The sequence below is a fragment of the Polyodon spathula genome, chromosome 17 (genome assembly GCF_017654505.1).
Source record: "Polyodon spathula isolate WHYD16114869_AA chromosome 17, ASM1765450v1, whole genome shotgun sequence".
Taxonomy (NCBI): Eukaryota; Metazoa; Chordata; class Actinopteri; order Acipenseriformes; family Polyodontidae; genus Polyodon; species Polyodon spathula.
The window spans coordinates 37,670,949-37,689,054 of NC_054550.1; the positions used below are offsets into that span (position 1 = coordinate 37,670,949).

The 18,106-nt window shown below is 47.7% G+C and overlaps 2 protein-coding genes across 12 annotated transcripts in view; one reads left to right on the forward strand and one right to left on the reverse strand.

The window, feature by feature from the left end:
* Window positions 1-4,402: 4,402 nt before the first annotated feature.
* LOC121329626 (protein amnionless-like) lies at window positions 4,403-14,947 on the forward strand. 3 transcript variants are annotated; one of them, XM_041275312.1, is made up of 12 exons: window positions 4,404-4,799; window positions 6,431-6,549; window positions 6,667-6,711; window positions 9,549-9,639; window positions 10,198-10,433; window positions 10,705-10,842; window positions 11,636-11,738; window positions 12,063-12,145; window positions 12,435-12,609; window positions 13,038-13,209; window positions 13,447-13,567; window positions 14,271-14,947. In XM_041275312.1, the coding sequence occupies exons 1-12, from the start codon at window positions 4,763-4,765 to the stop codon at window positions 14,379-14,381; spliced, it is 1,431 nt and encodes a 476-aa protein (XP_041131246.1). In that variant the 5' UTR covers window positions 4,404-4,762; the 3' UTR covers window positions 14,382-14,947. The 3 variants fall into 3 exon arrangements, with proteins under 3 accessions (XP_041131245.1, XP_041131246.1, XP_041131247.1); XM_041275311.1 differs by having other exon boundaries at window positions 4,403-6,549; XM_041275313.1 differs by having other exon boundaries at window positions 4,404-6,549; window positions 10,705-10,788.
* Window positions 14,948-15,240: 293 nt separating this feature from the next.
* Window positions 15,241-18,106, reverse strand: part of LOC121330280 (serine/threonine-protein kinase MRCK beta-like) — a 66,032-nt gene continuing 63,166 nt past the window's right edge. For all 9 annotated transcript variants that reach the window (XM_041276667.1, XM_041276671.1, XM_041276666.1 and 6 more), the window contains one exon: window positions 15,241-17,980. In XM_041276667.1, the coding sequence (XP_041132601.1) occupies window positions 17,849-17,980 (132 nt within the window). In that variant the 3' untranslated portion in view covers window positions 15,241-17,848. The remainder of the gene's footprint in view (window positions 17,981-18,106) is intronic.

Here is an 18,106-nt window from a genome sequence, read left to right on the forward strand (position 1 = left end):
TGTCACTGCTCACTGGACAGTCTGAAACTGAAGCTGCAGCACAGTGTCACTGCTCACTGGACAGTCTGAAACTGAAGCTGCAGCACAGTGTCACTGCTCACTGGACAGTCTGAAACTGAAGCTGCAGCACAGTGTCACTGCTCACTGGACAGGCTGAAACTGCAGCACAGTGTCACTGCTCACTGGACAGTCTGAAACTGAAGCTGCAGCACAGTGTCACTGCTCACTGGACAGTCTGAAACTGAAGCTGCAGCACAGTGTCACTGCTCACTGGACAGGCTGAAACTGAAGCTGCAGCACAGTGTCACTGCTCACTGGACAGTCTGAAACTGAAGCTGCAGCACAGTGTCACTGCTCACTGGACAGGCTGAAACTGAAGCTGCAGCACAGTGTCACTGCTCACTGGACAGTCTGAAACTGAAGCTGCAGCACAGTGTCACTGCTCACTGGACAGTCTGAAACTGAAGCTGCAGCACAGTGTCACTGCTCACTGGACAGTCTGAAACTGAAGCTGCAGCACAGTGTCACTGCTCACTGGACAGTCTGAAACTAGCACAGTGTCACTGCTCACTGGACAGGCTGAAACTGAAGCTGCAGCACAGTGTCACTGCTCACTGGACAGTCTGAAACTGAAGCTGCAGCACAGTGTCACTGCTCACTGGACAGTCTGAAACTGCAGCACAGTGTGCAGCACAGTGTCACTGCTCACTGGACAGTCTGAAACTGAAGCTGCAGCACAGTGTCACTGCTCACTGGACAGTCTGAAACTGAAGCTGCAGCACAGTGTCACTGCTCACTGGACAGTCTGAAACTGAAGCTGCAGCACAGTGTCACTGCTCACTGGACAGGCTGAAACTGAAGCTGCAGCACAGTGTCACTGCTCACTGGACAGTCTGAAACTGAAGCTGCAGCACAGTGTCACTGCTCACTGGACAGTCTGAAACTGAAGCTGCAGCACAGTGTCACTGCTCACTGGACAGTCTGAAACTGAAGCTGCAGCACAGTGTCACTGCTCACTGGACAGTCTGAAACTGAAGCTGCAGCACAGTGTCACTGCTCACTGGACAGTCTGAAACTGAAGCTGCAGCACAGTGTCACTGCTCACTGGACAGTCTGAAACTGAAGCTGCAGCACAGTGTCACTGCTCACTGGACAGTCTGAAACTGAAGCTGCAGCACAGTGTCACTGCTCACTGGACAGTCTGAAACTGAAGCTGCAGCACAGTGTCACTGCTCACTGGACAGTCTGAAACTGAAGCTGCAGCACAGTGTCACTGCTCACTGGACAGTCTGAAACTGAAGCTGCAGCACAGTGTCACTGCTCACTGGACAGTCTGAAACTGAAGCTGCAGCACAGTGTCACTGCTCACTGGACAGTCTGAAACTGAAGCTGCAGCACAGTGTCACTGCTCACTGGACAGTCTGAAACTGAAGCTGCAGCACAGTGTCACTGCTGCTCACTGGACAGTCTGAAACTGAAGCTGCAGCACAGTGTCAGCACACTGAAGCTGCAGCACAGTGTCACTGCTCACTGGACAGTCTGAAACTGAAGCTGCAGCACAGTGTCACTGCTCACTGGACAGTCTGAAACTGAAGCTGCAGCACAGTGTCACTGCTCACTGGACAGTCTGAAACTGAAGCTGCAGCACAGTGTCACTGCTCACTGGACAGTCTGAAACTGAAGCTGCAGCACAGTGTCACTGCTCACTGGACAGTCTGAAACTGAAGCTGCAGCACAGTGTCACTGCTCACTGGACAGTCTGAAACTGAAGCTGCAGCACAGTGTCACTGCTCACTGGACAGTCTGAAACTGAAGCTGCAGCACAGTGTCACTGCTCACTGGACAGTCTGAAACTGAAACTGAAGCTGCAGCACAGTGTCACTGCTCACTGCTGAAACACTGGACAGTCTGAAACTGAAGCTGCAGCACAGTGTCACTGCTCACTGGACAGTCTGAAACTGAAGCTGCAGCACAGTGTCACTGCTCACTGGACAGTCTGAAACTGAAGCTGCAGCACAGTGTCACTGCTCACTGGACAGTCTGAAACTGAAGCTGCAGCACAGTGTCACTGCTCACTGGACAGTCTGAAACTGAAGCTGCAGCACAGTGTCACTGCTCACTGGACAGGCTGAAACTGAAGCTGCAGCACAGTGTCACTGCTCACTGGACACTGGACAGCACTGACTGACTGAAGCTGCAGCACAGTGTCACTGCTCACTGGACAGTCTGAAACTGAAGCTGCAGCACAGTGTCACTGCTCACTGGACAGTCTGAAACTGAAGCTGCAGCACAGTGTCACTGCTCACTGGACAGGCTGAAACTGAAGCTGCAGCACAGTGTCACTGCTCACTGGACAGTCTGAAACTGAAGCTGCAGCACAGTGTCACTGCTCACTGGACAGTCTGAAACTGAAGCTGCAGCACAGTGTCACTGCTCACTGGACAGTCTGAAACTGAAGCTGCAGCACAGTGTCACTGCTCACTGGACAGTCTGAAACTGAAGCTGCAGCACAGTGTCACTGCTCACTGGACAGTCTGAAACTGAACTGGCTGAAACTGAAGCTGCAGCACAGTGTCACTGCTCACTGGACAGTCTGAAACTGAAGCTGCAGCACAGTGTCACTGCTCACTGGACAGTCTGAAACTGAAGCTGCAGCACAGTGTCACTGCTCACTGGACAGGCTGAAACTGAAGCTGCAGCACAGTGTCACTGCTCACTGGACAGTCTGAAACTGAAGCTGCAGCACAGTGTCACTGCTCACTGGACAGTCTGAAACTGTCGCTGCTCACTGGACAGCTGAAACTAGCACAGTGTCACTGCTCACTGGACAGGCTGAAACTGAAGCTGCAGCACAGTGTCACTGCTCACTGGACAGTCTGAAACTGAAGCTGCAGCACAGTGTCACTGCTCACTGGACAGGCTGAAACTGAAGCTGCAGCACAGTGTCACTGCTCACTGGACAGTCTGAAACTGAAGCTGCAGCACAGTGTCACTGCTCACTGGACAGTCTGAAACTGAAGCTGCAGCACAGTGTCACTGCTCACTGGACAGTCTGAAACTGAAGCTGCAGCACAGTGTCACTGCTCACTGGACAGTCTGAAACTGAAGCTGCAGCACAGTGTCACTGCTCACTGGACAGTCTGAAACTGAAGCTGCAGCACAGTGTCACTCACTGGCTCACTGGACAGTCTGAAACTGAAGCTGCAGCACAGTGTCACTGCTCACTGGACAGTCTGAAACTGAAGCTGCAGCACAGTGTCACTGCTCACTGGACAGTCTGAAACTGAAGCTGCAGCACAGTGTCACTGCTCACTGGACAGTCTGAAACTGAAGCTGCAGCACAGTGTCACTGCTCACTGGACAGTCTGAAACTGAAGCTGCAGCACAGTGTCACTGCTCACTGGACAGGCTGAAACTGAAGCTGCAGCACAGTGTCACTGCTCACTGGACAGTCTGAAACTGAAGCTGCAGCACAGTGTCACTGCTCACTGGACAGTCTGAAACTGAAGCTGCAGCACAGTGTCACTGCTCACTGGACAGTCTGAAACTGAAGCTGCAGCACAGTGTCACTGCTCACTGGACAGTCTGAAACTGAAGCTGCAGCACAGTGTCACTGCTCACTGGACAGTCTGAAACTGAAGCTGCAGCACAGTGTCACTGCTCACTGGACAGTCTGAAACTGAAGCTGCAGCACAGTGTCACTGCTCACTGGACAGTCTGAAACTGAAGCTGCAGCACAGTGTCACTGCTCACTGGACAGTCTGAAACTGAAGCTGCAGCACAGTGTCACTGCTCACTGGACAGTCTGAAACTGAAGCTGCAGCACAGTGTCACTGCTCACTGGACAGTCTGAAACTGAAGCTGCAGCACAGTGTCACTGCTCACTGGACAGTCTGAAACTGAAGCTGCAGCACAGTGTCACTGCTCACTGGACAGTCTGAAACTGAAGCTGCAGCACAGTGTCACTGCTCACTGGACAGTCTGAAACTGAAGCTGCAGCACAGTGTCACTGCTCACTGGACAGTCTGAAACTGAAGCTGCAGCACAGTGTCACTGCTCACTGGACAGTCTGAAACTGAAGCTGCAGCACAGTGTCACTGCTCACTGGACAGTCTGAAACTGAAGCTGCAGCACAGTGTCACTGCTCACTGGACAGTCTGAAACTGAAGCTGCAGCACAGTGTCACTGCTCACTGGACAGTCTGAAACTGAAGCTGCAGCACAGTGTCACTGCTCACTGGACAGGCTGAAACTGAAGCTGCAGCACAGTGTCACTGCTCACTGGACAGGCTGAAACTGAAGCTGCAGTGTCAGTGCTCACTCTGAAACTGAAGCTGCAGCACAGTGTCACTGCTCACTGGACAGGCTGAAACTTAAGCTGCAGCACAGTGTCGCTGCTCACTGGACAGGCTGAAACTGAAGCTGCAGCACAGTGTCACTGCTCACTGTGGACAGTCTCAGGATTAAAGTACTGTAATTGAACAGTAGGTGTTGCATTCAGCAGTATGTTTATTGGAGACTATGTGTTGAGTGCTTGTTTTGTACTGTATGTATAAACAGATATTTTGTTCGATAGTACAGCTCTCAGTTAAACAGTACGGGTACATTGGGTTATAAAGCTTAATATTTACTAGAGTCTGTTCTTGTTTAAGCAGCATCCATAGCAGGCTGCTCATGTGATTGAGGAGCTTGTGAGATGGGTCAAAGTTTATTGTGCAGGTTTTCAGAGGAGCCTCGATCTGTCAGGAGAAACACACAACAGAATGACTGTCATATTCGCGATATTCTTCTGCCTTTTCAGTGAGTATTCTTCTCATTCCACACAGTTCTGTAACAGCATTCGCTTGTGTGTGTTTCCAGTGAGTATTCTTCTCATTCCACACAGTTCTGTAACAGCATTCGCTTGTGTGCGTTTCCAGTGAGTATTCTTCTCATTCCACACAGTTCTGTAACAGCATTCGCTTGTGTGTGTTTCCAGTGAGTATTCTTCTCATTCCACACAGTTCTGTAACAGCATTCGCTTGTGTGCGTTTCCAGTGAGTATTCTTCTCATTCCACACAGTTCTGTAACAGCATTCGCTTGTGTGTGTTTCCAGTGAGTATTCTTCTCATTCCACACAGTTCTGTAACAGCATTCGCTTGTGTGTGTTTCCAGTGAGTATTCTTCTCATTCCACACAGTTCTGTAACAGCATTCGCTTGTGTGTGTTTCCAGTGAGTATTCTTCTCATTCCACACAGTTCTGTAACAGCATTCGCTTGTGTGCGTTTCCAGTGAGTATTCTTCTCATTCCACACAGTTCTGTAACAGCATTCGCTTGTGTGTGTTTCCAGTGAGTATTCTTCTCATTCCACACAGTTCTGTAACAGCATTCGCTTGTGTGCGTTTCCAGTGAGTATTCTTCTCATTCCACACAGTTCTGTAACAGCATTCGCTTGTGTGTGTTTCCAGTGAGTATTCTTCTCATTCCACACAGTTCTGTAACAGCATTCGCTTGTGTGTGTTTCCAGTGAGTATTCTCATTCCACACAGTTCTGTAATAGTGTAATCCTCATTAAGATAATCATTCTATGTATACCATAGTAACTGTTATAGCAACTTGCTTGCATTTGCTATGGAGCAAAACATAATGATATTAATGAATAATAATAATAAAACTGCTGCAGCCCCTGGTCTATGTCTAAAGAGTACAATGGATTGTCGTGTGTCATTACAGTAATTGAAGTTTTCTTTAACTTTGTCAGGTTAGTAATTCCCTCACAAAGTGCCAAAGCCTTCTGTATTGTCTGTGTGAGTTGTGCTGGTTGAAGATGTTCAGCTTTCAGAGCTGTTTCGTCCTGTGCTGTGACGTCCTTCCTGTTTTCTCTGCCCTCCCTTCAATGAAACGTGTTGAACTGGGGGTTCATGTTATATTGTATTGAGATCCGGTCTCACGCCAGCAAATATACTGGATCAGAGAGATTCAGAGTGTGTTTGAGATCCGGTCTCACGCCAGCAAATGTACTGGATCAGAGAGATTCAGAGTGTGTTTGAGATCCGGTCTCACGCCAGCAAATGTACTGGATCAGAGAGATTTAGAGTGTGTTTGTTTTGTTCTATTCTGGACTATATTCTTCACACATATGCTATATGTAGGCCACACAGTAGCTTGCATTTGGAATCCATTTAAAATATATCAAAGGGTAGAGTTACGGCAGATCTAACTTTCCTGTGCAAAATGAGATCTGCTTAACACTGCAGGAGGTTACACTGCACAGCTCTGTGAAGTTAAACTTTATAAAACCCCATTACATTGTAATCACATTTCCAAGCTGTGAGATCAATTAGCTGCTTGGAAGCGAATGAATGCTGACAGGCAGAATGGCCTCTCGTTTGTAAATGTTCTTCTGCTGTTTTACTATGAACTTTACTCCACTGTTTTTTACGTTTCAGGTGTTTCTAATGCTTTGTACAAGCAGTGGATTTCTGACACTAACTTTGAAAATGTATCAAACTGGGACAAGGGCAGAGTTCCCTGCGCTAACGACCAGGTCTATTTTCAACACAATCAGGTACTTATTCTGCACTTTACAGAAATCAATGAACCACAAACGTAAACTCAACAAATATTTGGAATAACTTTGTGTAGTATTGTGCTGATTGTGTTTTTTTTTTCTAATCTTTTACAGAAAGCCTCTGTTTATGTCCAGTCCACCCACTCCATTGTAGAAATGGTATGTTTTTTGTATCGGCCCTTGTTCCTCTCTCTCTGTGGTGCTGAGATTGCTCAATTCTCCTCGTTGCTCTTTCTCTCTATCTTGTGCTGTGACTCCACTCAGTTTCCCTCTCTCTCTCTCCCCCTCATTCTTTTCTCCCCCTTTCTCTTCCTTGTTCCTCTCCCTCTCTCTCTCTCTCTCTGGTGCTGACTCTGCTCAATTGTTGCCATGACGTGCTCCAGCTGCTGTGAAGCTCGCTGAACTTTCATTTTCACTCTGATTGTCACTGCACTTCAGTTCCTTGTTCTTTTAAAATAGGCTCTGTTTGAAAAGACAGAGGTTCCTGCTTGATGAGGGTTTCTGTGTAAAAGCACAGTGCCTGGTGACGACAGCCTGGTTAATAAGAAGCTCCAGTTACAAGCAGTACACTGATGGGTTGGTGGCAACAGGAAGGCAGGACTTGGATTTCATTTGCCTCTTGACTCGAATGTCACTGACGTACTGCAGACAGACCGTGACGCTACCTTCAGTGGAATCTGTTTAACTTGTTCCAGGAATACCCCACTTGCACCACACACTAGCCCAACAGAAATACACTGAACTAAATTCACAAAGCATGTGCTGTAGGGTGTGTATTTACAGCTACAGCGCAATCGAACCCATTAGACATGACCGCAGTCCATGGTGTGTGATAAGCAATATGAACTGGCACAATGCTGTTGCAATATCGTGTATGTGTGGTATATATTACATATTAACTTGGACCTTGTCTGCCGATGCATTTCAAAGCACTTTTAAGAGCTTGCGTGTCCGATTGTGACATGACGTCCGAATGTTTGTTGGTGAAGAAGTCAGTTTAGATTAACAGCAGCACTGTGCAGGATTTGGCACAGGAGACCCCTGCAGGTGAAGTGGTGCATGCCAGGCAGGCTGTTCAATGTTGCACAGTGCATGGCTGGATACTTGTAGGATGCAATCCCAGTAGAAATGATTTAAGAAATGAAAACCGTAAATCAAAGTACAATATTATTTTTAAACTTACATTTTTAAATTTACATCACATCAGTGCAGGTCCATTTAGCTCATCAGTATTTCATTTCTCTTTGCTAGGATTCATCTTAAACAGTAAGCTAGCTAAATGAAATGGATCTGGGTGCTGTTTGTATCCTGATTGCTCTGATCTGGCAGTGCTGTGTGCTGCAGGTCACTCATGAGATTCCTTTGCTCTTAGTGTCTGATCTGGCAGTGCTGTGTGCTGCTGGTCACTCATGAGATTCCTCTGCTCTTAGTGTCTGATCTGGCAGTGCTGTGTGCTGCTGGTCACTCATGAGATTCCTCTGCTCTTAGTGTCTGGTCTGGCAGTGCTGTGTGCTGCAGGTCACTCATGCGATTCCTCTGCTCTTAGTGTCTGGTCTGGCAGTGCTGTGTGCTGCAGGTCACTCATGCGATTCCTCTGCTCTTAGTGTCTGGTCTGGCAGTGCTGTGTGCTGCAGGTCACTCATGAGATTCCTCTGCTCTTAGTGTCTGGTCTGGCAGTGCTGTGTGCTGCTGGTCACTCATGCGATTCCTCTGCTCTTAGTGTCTGGTCTGGCAGTGCTGTGTGCTGCTGGTCACTCATGCGATTCCTCTGCTCTTAGTGTCTGATCTGGCAGTGCTGTGTGCTGCTGGTCACTCATGAGATTCCTCTGCTCTTAGTGTCTGATCTGGCAGTGCTGTGTGCTGCTGGTCACTCATGAGATTCCTCTGCTCTTAGTGTCTGGTCTGGCAGTGCTGTGTGCTGCTGGTCACTCATGAGATTCCTCTGCTCTTAGTGTCTGGTCTGGCAGTGCTGTGTGCTGCTGGTCACTCATGAGATTCCTCTGCTCTTAGTGTCTGGTCTGGCAGTGCTGTGTGCTGCAGGTCACTCATGAGATTCCTCTGCTCTTAGTGTCTGGTCTGGCAGTGCTGTGTGCTGCAGGTCACTCATGAGATTCCTCTGCTCTTAGTGTCTGGTCTGGCAGTGCTGTGTGCTGCAGGTCACTCATGAGATTCCTCTGCTCTTAGTGTCTGGTCTGGCAGTGCTGTGTGCTGCTGGTCACTCATGAGATTCCTCTGCTCTTAGTGTCTGGTCTGGCAGTGCTGTGTGCTGCTGGTCACTCATGAGATTCCTCTGCTCTTAGTGTCTGGTCTGGCAGTGCTGTGTGCTGCAGGTCACTCATGAGATTCCTCTGCTCTTAGTGTCTGGTCTGGCAGTGCTGTGTGCTGCTGGTCACTCATGAGATTCCTCTGCTCTTAGTGTCTGGTCTGGCAGTGCTGTGTGCTGCTGGTCACTCATGAGATTCCTCTGCTCTTAGTGTCTGGTCTGGCAGTGCTGTGTGCTGCAGGTCACTCATGAGATTCCTCTGCTCTTAGTGTCTGGTCTGGCAGTGCTGTGTGCTGCAGGTCACTCATGAGATTCCTCTGCTCTTAGTGTCTGGTCTGGCAGTGCTGTGTGCTGCTGGTCACTCATGCGATTCCTCTGCTCTTAGTGTCTGGTCTGGCAGTGCTGTGTGCTGCTGGTCACTCATGAGATTCCTCTGCTCTTAGTGTCTGGTCTGGCAGTGCTGTGTGCTGCTGGTCACTCATGAGATTCCTCTGCTCTTAGTGTCTGGTCTGGCAGTGCTGTGTGCTGCTGGTCACTCATGAGATTCCTCTGCTCTTAGTGTCTGGTCTGGCAGTGCTGTGTGCTGCTGGTCACTCATGCGATTCCTCTGCTCTTAGTGTCTGGTCTGGCAGTGCTGTGTGCTGCAGGTCACTCATGAGATTCCTCTGCTCTTAGTGTCTGGTCTGGCAGTGCTGTGTGCTGCAGGTCACTCATGAGATTCCTCTGCTCTTAGTGTCTGCCGATGGATGGAGAGCTCATCTTGGCGTTCGGTGCTGGATTTGCAGGCAGTGAGGGGGACAGCGACCCTGGCTGTGAGGGAGGAGGTGAGTTTCATTACTGATCTGTCCCCTGGTCCTGTTACAGGAGCTAAAAGGGTTGGCTGCTCAATTCTTCACAATGACAGACACAGTCCATGTATCGATGGCTTTATGGCAGTGATGCAATTTGCACCCTTTTTGTGTGAAAGGAAATTCAAACTGTTAATGCTGCAACACGAGTAATAACTCCAGAGTTACTTGTTTCTAGTTTCATACCTTTAACAGTTTTCGTTTGTCAAAAATGGTTGCACTTTGGAGCAAAGCCCTTAATGTATGTGCTTGCTGTGTGTTGTGAATCAATCACACATACTGCATGTCACAGTTCAGTCTATTTTAATCTGATTCAAGCTGCTTTACGCTGATCCGCAGTATACAGAAGCTATAGAAAGGCTGCTAAACCACAAAGCAAGCCTTGTGAACTCACAGTAAAACATGGCAGATCAGCATGGAAAAGCATTGTTAAAACCACGGTGGTAAACACAGTGCTACATGGTATAGTAAGATAAGAATTCATCATGGTAAACTTTCAAATGCTTTCCCTTGTGTACCTTTCCCTTTGTCAAGGAGACAGAATCACCTTTCAGGACCCCAACAGGTACCAGTGGTACGACCCGACCCTGTGGAGAGCAGCCTCCACCCCTGATGACCTTGAGAATGGTAGATTCCAGTTTTCTGTGCACGAGGAAAGCGTCCCCTGTGAACACGACGATGTGATCTTCCGGCCCGACTCTTCGTTCCGTGTCAGCACTGACTCTGCTGTGAGCAGCATGCCCGTGAAGACTGTGTCCATCATGGAGAAGGTGAGGGGCTGGTGGGAGAGGCCAGTCCTCACTAGTGCAAGAGCACAAACAGGGCTTAACGTGTGAGCCAATGTGTCATTATAACATTAACACCTTGGCAATACATAAAAGAAACACAACACAGAACAGAGCACTGAACAGAGGATCTGAAATCACAGAGTACACCAGAGGAGACAGAAATCTCTATCAGGGACGGGATTGCAGTGTGGCAGCAAGTGAGCCCCTTGCCATGGTTCAAATCAGTCTGATTCTCCCTTGTGTCTGTGTGCAGAAGTTCTCTCGGGAGGAGGAGTTTGCCCACTACCTGCAGTCCGGTTCAGGGAAGCTGCAGTTCCATGGAAGCGGCACAGTGCAGGTGACGAACAGGAGGTGCAGCGAGAGCTCTGGGTGTGACTGCGGGAACACTGCGGTGAGTGGAGGAGGGGGAGGGGCACAGTGCAGGTGACGAACAGGAGGTGCAGCGAGAGCTCGGGGTGGGACTGCGGGAACACTGCAGTGAGTGGAGGAGGGGGAGGAGGGGGAGGGGCACAGTGCAGGTGACGAACAGGAGGTGCAGCGAGAGCTCGGGGTGTGACTGCGGGAATATTGCGGTGAGTGGAGGAGGGGGAGGGGCACAGTGCAGGTGACGAACAGGAGGTGCAGTGAGAGCTCGGGGTGTAACTGTGGTGAGTGGAGGAGCAGGGAGGGGGTTGTATGTTTGTTTAAAGCAGGGATACAGTGTAAGTAGGATCTGCTGTATTGCAGGGACACAGTGTGAGTAGGATCTGTTGTATTGCAGGGACACAGTGTGAGTAGGATCTGTTGTATTGCAGGGACACAGTGTGAGTAGGATCTGTTGTATTGCAGGGACACAGTGTGAGTAGGATCTGTTGTATTGCAGGGACACAGTGTGAGTAGGATCTGTTGTATTGCAGGGATACAGTGTGAGTAGGATCTGTTGTATTGCAGGGACACAGTGTGAGTAGGATCTGATGTATTGCAGGGATACAGTGTGAGTAGGATCTGTTGTATTGCAGGGACACAGTGTGAGTAGGATCTGATGTATTGCAGGGACACAGTGTGAGTAGGATCTGTTGTATTGCAGGGATACAGTGTAAGTAACCTTGCATTGTGTCTGAGTGGAACTACAAAATCCATCTGTCTCCAGTGGCAGACTTCTGAGTCTGTAACTTCTTCTAATTGGTGTCTGTATGTATTTTAAGAACCACGAGCGGATCTGCGCTGCTCTGCACCAGCACTCCCAGTGTCCCCTTCTAGAATGCCGGAGCCCCCTGACTCCTATTGGACACTGCTGTGGAATATGTGGTGAGGTGACATCATCTCTACAGTACTCTAAACACACCCATTTAACTCCTTATCAGAGAGCTTCCGTACATGGCCAGTGCTGCCGAGTCTCATGCATGGGGTGATATCTGTGCTGGTATTTTAACATATCACTGACTGGCTGACTCAAACCTTTTCAGATGCTATAACACTATAATATATAAATACTGTAAATGACAGCCTTTTCGTAACATGAAAGATGCGTGAGAGACGCTTCTCATGAGAAAAGCTTGTTGAAGTTTTTATTTCTGGGGTGTCTGTTCTGATTCCGGCCTGACTGCCTGCTTCTCCTCTCCTGCTTCCCAGGTGCCATCGTCTCCCTGGAGTATTCCCCGGATTTCAATGTGGAGTCCTACAGGAACCGGCTGCTTCATCTGTTTCTGAGCCTGGTAATGTAAACTAAGTGAGCTCATGAACTCCATATCCCCTCACTGCTCGTCTCTCTGGTAATGTAAAGTAACTAGAGCACTGTGCGATGATCTCTGTACCACTGTTACTCCACAGGTCCAGTTACATTGCCTGACATGACTCCTTTTCCTATTGCTTCCCCACATTATTGAAGGAGACCCTGGTGCCTGTCACTGCATGGGAATGGGGTCTGTTTGGAGTGCGCATGTTTTAATCGCTGTGCTCAGGGCAGTGCTGTTTCTTCATTCCTCTCTTCTTGTTTGTGCCCAGCCGTCGTATGGAGGGGTGCGCATGGCCATGTCCAAGGTGCCCAGGCCCCAGTCTTTCTTAGGGCTCGTCCTCCGGGAGGATGAGTCAGAGATCCAGGTGGTGCTGCTGGAGGAGGGGAGCGGCTCGAAGGCCGAAGCTCTAGCCTGGGAGATCATGAAGGACATTCAATCCCAAGGTAACTAGCGGCGGCGCTCAAGGGAGTTCAAGTGCTGAAAGACAGCCGGGAAGCCCCAGTGCTCGTAGCTGGAATCAGGGCTATACGAGTTCCAGCCCATTGCTGTACACAGTTTCCCTTTGATACTTCAGTTTCAGTTTTCTGAGTGTACACACATCTCCTAAAGGCTGCTGCGAGTGAAGTGTTGCATTAATCATGGTGCTGGAAAGTGTCCCTGATTGGGATAGATGAGAGAGCGTTGATGGCTCTTCTTTTCTGTCTCTCTGCCCCGGGTCATACTGTTGAATTAGGAAATGGAGTATTCCAGTTTTCCGCGCTGTGGGTTGGGTATCAGCAGGTTTCATACAGTGTGATAAGGATGGATTTTGCAGCCCCTCACGTGTTGTTGTGTCAGTGGAGTCCATGTGCGCTGTGTTTGCTTGTTTCAGGCAGCAGCTTGGGGATTGTGAAGGGGGAGGTCCACACTTCCACAGGCAGCCACGACAGTGGGCAGGGGGGCTCTGTGGATGGCGGGATGATCGCGGGTGCAGTGATTGGGGTCCTGCTGGCCCTGGTGGGGCTAGGGTCCCTGGTGGTCCTCTTCACTCGAGGGATAATCAGGTGCGTCCCTCCACAGGGGCTGCAAGCCTAGCACTGAAATAGTGCCTACTGCAGTGCTGGTGTTTAATATATTAACAGGAATCCATGGTCTATGTGGGATTTCCTAACTGGATTCAATACAGTGTTGCTCACTTTAGTGCACTGTGGCCATTACTTTTCTAGGTAGGTACCATGCTGATTTCCTGTGTGTAATGGTAGTTCTCAGACAGTTTGTAATCTTTGTCTTTCCCTCCATAGGGTCCCCAGCCTGAGCTCCCTTCAGTTTGTGAAGAAGGACAGTGACCTCGATAACCTTGGAGACTCTATCGACAAGGGCTTCGATAACCCCATGTTTGACACGTCCTCCAATCTGCCTGCTGTCAGTTTACTTTTTAATACCATTTCTTTGATGACTTAAAGCGCAAATAAGTATTCCTTTTTAGATGATGTGTTCTCAGTTCTGTAGTTGATATCTCGTTCTTGTTTTGAACCTAACCGATGCTTTAACTATAGCCCTGCAGAGACACTGTGCTTTCACTACAACCCTGCCCTGCAGAGACACTGTGCTTTCACTACAGCCCTGCCCTGCAGAGATACTGTGCGTTCACTACAGCCCTGCAGAGACACTGTGCTTTAACTATAGCCCTGCAGAGACACTGCTTTAACTACAGCCCTGCCCTGCAGAGACACTGTGCTTTCACTACAGCCCTGCAGAGACACTGCTTTAACTACAGCCCTGCCCTGCAGAGACACTGTGCTTTAACTACAGCCCTGCCCTGCAGAGACACTGTGCTTTAACTATAGCCCTGCCCTGCAGAGACACTGTGCTTTCACTACAGCCCTGCAGAGACACTGCTTTCACTACAGCCCTGCCCTGCAGAGACACTGTGCTTTCACTACAGCCCTGCAGAGACCCTGTGCTTTCACTACAGCCCTGCCCTGCAGAGACACTGTGCGTTCACTACAGCCCTGCAGAGACACTGTGCTTTAACTATAGCCCTGCAGAGACACTGTGTTTTCACTACAGCCCTGCCCTGCAGAGACTTGTCTCGGTGTAACAGCTCGTTTCCTCCTCTTCACAGGATGTCCACGGACTGTACTCTGGGTCTGAAGCACTGAAGAGCATCTCCATCACCAACTCCGGCATCCACTTTACAAACCCAGCCTACGATGAAACCGACTTCACTGCCTAAACCAGCCTGCTCCCTGCCCCCCCACAACACTCAAGTCTTTTAGCTATAAGATGACTAGTATGTTTGAAAGTTATGATTACAATAAACCCTTATCAAAGTGTTAAACGAGGTGCTATTATTTACTGATCCTCACCCTACTAGATCTAAGAGTAGCATTCAACACCGTCGACCGTCCCACTTTAATGGAACGCCTTGAGAATCTTGTAGGACTGGCAGGTTGTGCCCTATCTGAATAGCTTACACTATGTTCAAATTGAGGAGGATGACGACTCCTTATCTAGTTACATGTATGTGGGGTGCCATAGGGCTCTGCTCTGGGACCAGTCTTGTTTTCCCCTGAGCGATGTTGGCTGTAGACACACGGTAAACTTTCACTGCTATGCCATTGACACACAATTGTACTTCTCTCTGAAGTACAGGTGATTCCACATCTGCAAATACCTTAACTACCTGTCTCACTGAGAGTAAGAAATGGATGTCAACACATTTTCTATTGTTAAAGTCTGACAAATCAGAGGTCATATTTTTGGGTTTATGAACTCAGTGAGAAAGGGTAAGTCAATGTGCCTGTACAGTGGACAGCTACCCCACTGAGTCTTAAAGATAGAAATCAGAAATGTTAGTGTCATTTTTTACCCTGATCTTCACTGAACTGCTATTGATTTTGTGTGTGTGTCTATTGTATCTATAAATAAAATCACACAGGTAAAAGAAAATGAAGACAGCAAGAGTATGGTTTAAAGAACTTGACAATTAATGCAATTAAAAGGGTATTTTTAGGAGCTAATAGTTCCTCCTGACAAATTATTCTACAAACGACTATAATACAAAAAATACAAAGATATCTGAAACAAGGAACCCAACTGAATAACTCCCTGTTTATTGTCTGTTCAGAATCTGCTCAATTCAATAATTACAAAGACTTCCACTTACATACAAAAAGGAAAGAAAGCAGCAGTGTTTAGACTCAAAACGGAGCATCCTGTAATTAACAGGAAAGGGCCAAAAAAAAAAAAGCACCTTGCATTCAGATGGGTAAATAACATGAAAGTTGAAATGAAAGCAACAGGTTCCTTCAACGAACACCATATGCAGGTTCAATACAGCGCTTCTGAAAGGACAAAGCACGATTTGTATCACTTAACTGAATAACCAACCCTACAAATCAGACAGGAAACACAGACATGCCCGTATCCTAGCATGGAAGTCTACAGCGTCACTGTGTAGACAAGACTGTCCCACTGCACAGTGTACAGGAGTTAAATATACACCAGCCAGCGTCATTGTATGCAAGACTGTTCCACTGCGCAGTGTACAGGAGTTAAATATGCACAAGCCAGCGTCACTGTGTAGACAAGACTGTCCCACTGCACAGTGTACAGGAGTTAAATATACACCAGCCAGCGTCATTGTATGCAAGACTGTTCCACTGCGCAGTGTACAGGAGTTAAATATGCACAAGCCAGCGTCACTGTGTAGACAAGATTGTCCCACTGCGCAGTGTACAGGAGTTAAATATACACCAGCCAGCGTCATTGTATGCAAGACTGTTCCACTGCGCAGTGTACAGGAGTTAAATATGCACAAGCCAGCGTCACTGTGTAGACAAGACTGTCCCACTGCACAGTGTACAGGAGTTAAATATACACAAGCCAGTGTCACTATAGACAGAAGGGGGGGTGGTGTGTATATTTTCATGTAGCAAATTAAATAAAATGTAAAGCAGCGTCTGTAATAAATCCTATGAAAATGGTGCTGTGATCGTCTTGTGAAATCATCACTTTTTAAAGCATTTTTACATCTTGCCAGGAACAGTTTTTGCTATACACTGTAGATTATATCAACAAAACAAACATTTAAAAAGATTAACATGTTAACAAAAACATTACTGAAAACTATATTCACAGTAATGGCTACTGGTGTTGCATAAAGCCTGAATACTCCAAAAAATGCCATGAAAGGGTTTTTAATAGTTTTCATTGTAAAAGACAAGCTGAACTACTAGGAATGATGACAGGGATCTGAAATTAGCACTGGTCTACAGAGAAGGTCACTTCCTGTAAAGTAACACTTTTGTTCCGTGGCTCTGGGGCCATTTCCTTTAAGAGAAGTAAGAAACTTCATGAACGATCTGCTTTCTGGAGATACAGCGAGTTCTATACTTCTGTGTTCTTTATTTACGATGAAACTGCTGCTAAACAGTAACACCGCCAATGCCATTTAAAAAGTGAAATCGGAATGAAATGACATTCATTTATTAACTTGTTTATATTACACTTGAAATCGACCAATAGCCAAACTGAAATCTGCAAGTCAAAACAGCTTTCGAATGAAAAGTATAAATTTAGCATTTACAGGCAATGGAACGATGTCCTGTTATTAACCAGCCGAAGCAGCCCAATGGACGGGTCTTTCTTTAGCCTGTAATGTTATTAACCAGCCCAATGGACGGGTCTTTCTTTAGCCTGTAGTGTTATTAACCAGCCCAATGGACGCGTCTTTCTTTAGCCTGTAGTGTTATTAACCAGCCCAATGGACGGGTCTTTCTTTAGCCTGTAGTGTTATTAACCAGCCCAATGGACGGGTCTTTCTTTAGCCTGTAGTGTTATTAACCAGCCCAATGGACGGGTCTTTCTTTAGCCTGTAATGTTATTAACCAGCCCAATGGACGGGTCTTTCTTTAGCCTGTAGTGTTATTAACCAGCCCAATGGACGGGTCTTTCTTTAGCCTGTAGTGTTATTAACCAGCCCAATGGACGGGTCTTTCTTTAGCCTGTAATGTTATTAACCAGCCCAATGGACGGGTCTTTCTTTAGCCTGTAGTGTTATTAACCAGCCCAATGGACGGGTCTTTCTTTAGCCTGTAATGTTATTAACCAGCCCAATGGACGGGTCTTTCTTTAGCCCGTAATTACACTGCAGCTCAAGTGTTGCAGGTGATTCCAGTAAACAGCTTGGAGAGAGACTGGCTCATCACTGTCTGTTTCAAGTGTGAAGACGAGACAAGCAGTAGAAGGCTTTTGCTTCTACCTCCTGCAATGCTCACAACACTGGATACAGCAGTTTGGCAGGTTCTTTTCTTCACAGCAAGAAAAAAAAACATTGCAATGACTAACTTCTCACTCCCTCCATGATGAATGCAACGTTTAGGATTCTGCTGTCAAGAGCTGCTCCACAACTCTCCTAGCATGGATTTGTTTGCTCCAGAGACACTCTGCACCAAGGCTAACAGAAAGGTACTACGAACATGGACTACAGGATGTTGATCAAAATCAACAGGGGATAGAGAGAGAGAGAGGAGAAAACTAAACAAAAGACAAAAACTAAATATTCCATGTATTCTTGGCACTTTCTTGCAGCAATACAAGTTCAAGTGGAGCAGTGTGGATGCTTGCTGTCTTGTAAGCATCGTGTGTTTCTGCAGAGCGCTGGCAGTGGGATGCATCTGAGAGACGGCCCCTTCTGCCTCACACGTCGAAGGTGGAGTGATCCAGGCCGTCCAGAGTCAGCTGGCTCCTGTGTAGGGAGTTGGGGCTTGGGGGGCTGCTCGGATTGGAGCTGTTGGAAGGGGTTGAGTGCTTCGTTGAACCCGAGTCCGGCTTGAAAGAAACAAACACAGTGAACTCCCTCAGATACGTTCACAATAAAAAACTAAAAACTAAAACGTATTTGCAATGAAAGGTGCTTTTCAACAGACGCTTAATAAAAGCGAAAGGGAAGGAGAA